General features: G+C 50.6%; 1 protein-coding gene across 2 annotated transcripts in view; it reads left to right on the top strand.

Moving 5' to 3' along the window:
* Positions 1–5,092, top strand: part of SEMA4F (ssemaphorin 4F) — a 217,708-nt gene extending 212,616 nt beyond the window's left edge. For both annotated transcript variants that reach the window (XM_065598374.1, XM_065598373.1), the window contains exons 13-14: positions 1,825–1,883; positions 2,703–5,092. In XM_065598374.1, coding sequence (XP_065454446.1) covers positions 1,825–1,883; positions 2,703–3,325 — 682 coding nt within the window. In that variant the 3' untranslated portion in view covers positions 3,326–5,092. The remainder of the gene's footprint in view (positions 1–1,824; positions 1,884–2,702) is intronic.
* Positions 5,093–6,855: the final 1,763 nt, after the last annotated feature.

Consider the following 6,855-nt stretch of genomic DNA (forward strand, 5'->3'; position numbering starts at 1 on the left):
TTAAACCTGATGCCTATTAATTTCATTGGGTGACCTCTAGCTCTTGTGTTATGAGAAGTAGTAAACAACACTTCCTTATCTACTTTCTCTACACCAGTCATGATTTTATAGACCTCAATCATATCTCCCCTTAGCCATCTCTTTTCCAAGCTGAAAAGTCCCAATCTTATTAATCTCTTCTCATATGGCAGCCATTCCATACCCCTGAGCATTTTTGTTGCCCTTTTCTGAACCTTTTCCACTTCCAATATATCTTTTTTGAGATGGGGCGACCACATCTGCACTCAGTATTCAAGATGTGGGCGTACCATGGATTTATATAGAGGCAACATGATATTTTCTGTCCTATTATCTATCCCTTTCTTAATTATTCCCAGCATTCTGTTCACTTTTTTGACTGCCGCTGCACATTGAGTGAATGTTTTCAGAGAACTATCCACAATGACTCAAAGATCTTCCTTGAGTGATTACAGCTAATTTAGACCCCATCATTTTGTATGTCTAGTTGGGATTATGCTTTCCAATGTGCATTACTTTGCATTTATCAACATTAAATTTCATCTGCCATTTTGTTGCCCAATCACCCAGTTTTGAGAGCTCCTTTTGTAGCTCTTCACAGTCTGCCTGGGTCTTAACTATTGTGGCAGAGCTCCAACCTTGTCCCCGTGGGCCCTTCGCTTCCCGGCGGTTTATGCTAGCCTAAGACACTCACTGCGACCCTCCACGTAGCCCTTCTCTCTCTAGGGCCAGGGCTCAGTCAGCAGCGGGAGTTTCTGCTGTCCCCTCAGCCACGCAAAGGGTATGGGGAGAGAGCCCAACATTTATAGACTGAGACAAACAACTGGGGTAAACAACTTACATTACCACCTTACATGTTTCTTGTCATCTGTTTGTTACCTCCCCTTGTACCTTGCTTCTGATGTTTCAGACAAAACATCCCTGTTCATCACTTCTGTCAAACCATCTTATCAACCTCGTTATATCCATACTGATTTATACCTGCCTCTGGAGATTTCCATTACTTGCATCTGAAGAAGTGAGGTTCTTACCCACGAAAGCTTATGCTCCCAGTACTTCTGTTAGTCTCAAAGGTGCCACAGGACCCTCTGTTGCTTTTTACAGATTCAGACTAACACGGCTACCCCTCTGATACTTGACATCTTATCTTGTGGTAGGTTGGGGTGTAATTGTGCTAGCCTTTTGGAATGTGTTTACATAAATATTAAGTGTGTTTTAGCAATGCTAGCAGCACTGTCGCCAAGTTCATCTACCTGTCAGTGAACTTATAGGCATGTGTTGTAATATGTGGCCTGACTTTGGTTCACAGCTGGTTCAGGCCTCATGTCTTGCACCAGGCCCAATGCTGTAGGCTCTCTGTATTACAGGACAGTCAGTCTGTAAAATGTTTTGAGATCCTTAGATCCTGCACAAAATCCCTAGAAAACAGCACTTCTGGGTCCTCCTAGTAACTGATCTCAGCCCAGGGAGGGACAGTCCCCAGGCAGGGGTTAAGCTCTGATCCTATGGTAGCTGGGTAATCTCTGTTCACTGCAGATACTGGAAATTTTAATTTCTGTCCCTGGATTTCCTGCCATTTGGGCCCCTCTCTAAGACCCCCTGTGTAACTGTTTGCTGCTCAGAAATGGAGGCTTATCCCCTAGTCTAGGATCCCCCCTCCCAATGTGCTTCCCCCTTCCTCACCTGCTGCAGAGCCAGACTCGCCTCCCCTACACACGGGAACCTGGGCTGGGTGGGTCATTTCCTGATGAGGCTGCAGCAGCCACTGAACTTCATCATGATCTCTGCTTTTCTGCCTCATCTCAGGTTACTCCAGGACCTCACGTCTCTAAGCATCTTAACACTCTGTCCACAGGGAACAGAAGGTATGTGGCCTGAGGGCAGCTCAGTGCTGGAAGCACATCCAGCACTGAGAAGTTTGGGAGTTAGGGCCTGGGTGGGTATGGCTCTGAGGGGTTCCTGAGCAGCGTGGCTGTGGCTCGGAGATCAGTGTTCCCATATCTGAAGGGGGAAGCGCATCTCTTAGCCACGCCTGGCTTTGCGCAGACTAACTGGGGAGGGATTGTGCATGGGGGGGTTCTGCTGTGGAGGGGGCAGGACCAGTGGCAGCTGGGAAGAAGGGCCATGTCAGGACGCCAGCCTGTACTGAGCCCTGATGGACCACCTCTCCACTGGTTTGGGGTCATGCACCTTCCCCCAGCCTGGGCCATTGGAGGCAGGTTGTGTGGCAGTGCTCCAGATGCTGGCGGTAGGGAGAAAGGGGCATGGAGACCAGAGTGGCTCTGGACTGAGTTGGGGGCATAGAGTGACTTGGGTTTGGGAGGGTGCTTCTTTCAGTACAATAGCGGGGGGGCCTGTGAAAGACTAAGAGGATGGGAGGAGGGCTTATTCTGAAGAGGGGAAGAAGGAAGAAACTCCACCGAAGAGGGGATCCTAGAATTGTGCTTCCCCTGAGGAACCCAGACTATGGGTTCACCTCCCCAGTGTCCCTGTGCCATATGCTTCGTACCCTCTTCTTTTGTCTCTAAGGGATACGGCTGCCCCCTTGTTATTTCCATGGGACTGAGCTGGGGGATGATCCTTTCCTGCTGCCCATGCCTGTGGAGAATCAGTAGCACATACGGCAGGAGCCCTGTCTCATGGTCGGCTCCTGCCCCAATGCAGTGTTTCTCTCCCACTTGCAGATGTGCCTGTTACAGTCGAGGTGCCAGTGTCCCTGGCTGCCCGGGTTGTGCTCCCCTGTACTCCACCATCAGCCTGGGCAACCTGCATGTGGCAGAGACCTTCCCAAGATGCCACTGTCTATGCCTTGCGCAGCGATGGGCTGGAGTTCACAGTGACAGAGGAGACCCTTGGTGATTACACCTGCCAGTGCATGGAAGATGGAGCAGGGGGAGTGGTCGCCTCCTACAGCCTGGTGAGGGGCAGCAGCTCTGCTAACACCTGGAAGACAACTGAGCGGAACTACAGTGTCCTGGTGGGACTCCTCTTGTTTTTCCTAGGCTTTGCTGCTGGCTCTGGCTGCTTCTTCATCTACGAGAGGAAGCGACGGGAGCGACTCCAGAGGGAGCTGCTCAGCCGTGAGAGAAATGGACTGGATTTGATGCAGTCGAATACAACTAGCTGCAGCCATGAGCCACACACGCCCAGCTCCCCAGAAGACGAGCGCCACCCACTGGCTACCACTAAGAAGAATGGCAGCCTCAATGGCTTCCCCCACCTCTACATCAATGAGCTGGACAAAGACCAAGCCCGGATCTACCTGACGGGGGTTCCACTGGCCAAGTGCGATGAAACCTCCATTTAGTAGCCCCTGAAGGAAGCACATCCATCACCAACACCCATGGCGATGCCTGCCCCTAGTGGGGCACAGCCATCACTGACATCCCTGGCCGTGTCTGCCCCCTAGGGAGAGGAAGAGCACAGCCATCGTTGACATGTCTGGCAGTGGCTTCCCCAATAGGCGAAGAGGGGCACAGACACTTCATGTCATTGCCAGAGTTTCCATTCTCAGAATCCATCCGACTGATGCGGCCCTCTAGGCCTGGAGTTGGTGTGATGCTCCATTGTGGTCAGTGAGCAGAGCTGGTGTGTCTGAGAGTGGGACTCGCCCAGCTTTATTTCTACTAAAATCTTCATGTAGCCTCCGGGCTCTGGCCAAAGAATTCCATGCTGAGTGGCTTTGAGTCCTCGTGCCCCAGGGCCCCCAACCTCTATGAAGCTGCTTGGAACAGGCCATCGGAGTCTTTATGTTACTAGCCTGGTGGTGTTACTTGGCAAACATGCTCCAGGGCCGGGTCTCTGGGCTCTGCATCCTGTAGATATTCCCTGGAAGTGATGATTGTATTGGCTAAAATTAGCCTTGATTGTGACTGTAACCCGAGCTACCTGGAACAATATTCCGCTCCTCCCTCATCCCTGCCTGCTGCTCAGCTGTGGGGGGTGGTGGTTGAGACCCGCTACTGGCTTCTTCAAGAGCAGGAAGCGCGCACAGCCAGCACTTACCGAAGCCTTCTGAGTCTTCTCTGCCTTCAGAGTCTGGTACACAAGAGACAGTAAATGCCCCTGAAGACCTCTTGGCCAGTGTTGACAAGTGACTGCCTTGGTGGTGCTTTCTGTTAACCAGCACCATCTTCGTGAATGTGGTGTGACTCAGACCAGGTGCAGAGTCTCCTTGAGATCATGTGCCCCTCTGAAAACAGGAGTTGTCCTCCAGGTGCAGAAGTCTGTAATACCCTTCAGAAAGAATGGTGGCTGACTCTATAATGCCAAATTCTGCAGCTGCCCTGACTGCACATGCCTTCAGTCAGCAGCCATGTGGATCCTTGTGTGTCTGGGCTGGAGAAGGCCCAGCACAGTTTTGCCAAATGTGTTATGGTAGATGTGAATGATCAGAGCCAATGACATAGTGGTGCTGTGGAATATCATAGCTATGCATGTTGAGACAGGAGAGACTAGGACATTGCAGAGAGTAAGTTGAAGCCTTCTTCCAGAGCTGCTTTTCCTCCAAGCAGTGAGGTCAGGTGGAGTTGCTTGTTGCTGAGGTATTCATGCTGTAAAGCACTGAACCTGAGGGCATCTCCTTCTGTTAGAAATGTCACAGCCACTTTGGACTTTGTCTCTAGCAAAAGTGTGACACACACACACCCATATCACTGCCATGAGCCTCTCCTTGCAACTGACTAGCTGCACACATTGGACTAGGGACACGTCTCCCGCTCATGTGCGTGTCCACCTGCCGCTTGTCCCATTCCAACCTCCCTTAGCAGGTTCAATGAGACCCTCCCAACCTTGCATTGTTCTCTGGCTTCCCCAGTAGGCCCACTGGCCACATCTGGCTTCCTCGCAGGCTGGTTCAGCATCTCCAGTTACTGGAGCTTTCCCAGCTTGTCTTGCAATCTCAGTGAGAACTCCTTTCTTAGCTTCCCATGGGCCCTTGCTGTGGCTGGGGGGGTGGGGTGGGGGGTGGGACTGAATGTGAAATTAATGTCACCTGCTGGTTTTGCTGTTTTGTGTTTTCTGTTTTTAATCAAACTTTTTTATTTTGTGATTTATTAAAAATGATTGTCAAAAAGAATCATTGTCTGGGTGTTGGTGGGAGGCGGGTGAAGGGGCTTGGCAGACACAAACTCTTCGGGGCTCTGTTATTAGTGATTTTTGGTTATGTGCACAGGCTGCTGGCACAGTACCATGCTCCCTATCAACATAAGAATAGCCGTACTGGGTCAGACCAATGGTCCATCTAACCCAATATCCTGTCTTCCCAGACTAGCCAATGCCAGGTGCTTCAGACCAGGGGTTCTCAACCTTTTTCTTTCAGAGGCCCACCCAACATGATATAAAAACTCCACTGCCCGCTTTTGCCACATCTGGTTTTCTGCATATAAAAGCCAGGGCCAGGGTTAGGGGGTAGCAAGCAGGGCAATTGTCTTGGCCCCTATACCACTTGGCCCCCAGGAAGTTGCTCAGGCTTTGACTTCAACCCCAGGTGGTGGGGCTCAGGGCCCTGGGCTTCAGCCCCACGCAGTGGGGCTTCGGCTTTCTGCCCTGGGCCTCAGCAAGTCTAATGCTGGCCCCACTTGGCGGACCCCCTGAAACGTGCTCGCAACCCCCCCAGGGGGCCCTGGACTCCTGGTTGAGAGCCACTGCTTCAGAGGCTATGAACAGAGCAGGTAATCATCAAGTGATCCATCTCCTATCGCCTATTCCCAGCTACTGGCAAATGGGCTAGGGACACTTTAGAGCATGGTTTTGCATCACTGCCCATCCCGGCTAACAGACATTGATGGACCTATCCTCCATGAACTTATCTAGTTCTTTTTAAAACCCTGTTATAGTCTTGCCCTTCACAACATCCTCTGGCAAGGAGTTGACTGTGCATTATGTGAAAAAATGCTTCCTTTTGTGTGTGTTAAACCTGCTGCCTATTAATTTAATTTGGTGACCTCTAGCTCTTGTGTTATGAGAAGGAGTAAATAACACTTCCTTATTTACTTTCTCCACACCAGTAATGATTGTCTAGACCTCTATACAATCTCCCCCCGAAGGTGTCTCTTTTCCAAGTTGAAAAGACCCAGTCTTATTAATCTCTCCTCATATGGCAGACATTCCATACCACTAATCATTTTTGTTACCATCTTCTGTACCTTTTCCAATTCCAATATATATTTTTTGAGATGGGGAGACCACATCTGGACGCAGTATTCAAGGTGTGGGCATACCATAGATTTATATAGAGGCAATATGATATTTTCTGTCTTATTATCTATCCCTTTCCTAATGATTCCCAACATTCTGTTTGCTTTTTTGACTGCCGCTGCATATTGAGAGGATGTTTTCAGAGAACTATCCACAATGACTCCAAGATCTCTTTCTTGAGTGATAAGTTACTTTAGACCCATCATTTTGTATGTCTAGTTGGGATTATGTTTTCCAATGTGCATTACTTTGCATTTATCAACACTGACAGCACCTCCAGTTACCCCTCCCAGGACATGCAAACCCCTCCTATGGTTGCCAACTTTCTATTCGCACAAAACCGAACCCCCTTCTCCGTTCCCTCCCCCGAGCCCCCCCACCCCATCGCTCGCTTTCCCCACCCTCACTCATTCATTTTCACTGTGCTGGGGCAGGGGGTTGTGGTGGAGCCGGGGAGGAGGAGGGTGAGGGCTCTGGCTGGGAGGTGCAGGCTCTGGTGTGGGGCTGGGGATGAGGGATATGGGGTGCAGGAGGGGGTTCTGGGCTGTGGCACAGGGTTGGGGCATGGGGGGGGGGATGAAGGCCTGGCTGGGGGTGTGGGCTCTGGGGTGGGCCTGTGGATGAGGGATTTGGAGTGCA

Source organism: Chrysemys picta, chromosome 5, assembly GCF_011386835.1.
Source record: "Chrysemys picta bellii isolate R12L10 chromosome 5, ASM1138683v2, whole genome shotgun sequence".
Taxonomy (NCBI): domain Eukaryota; kingdom Metazoa; phylum Chordata; order Testudines; family Emydidae; genus Chrysemys; species Chrysemys picta.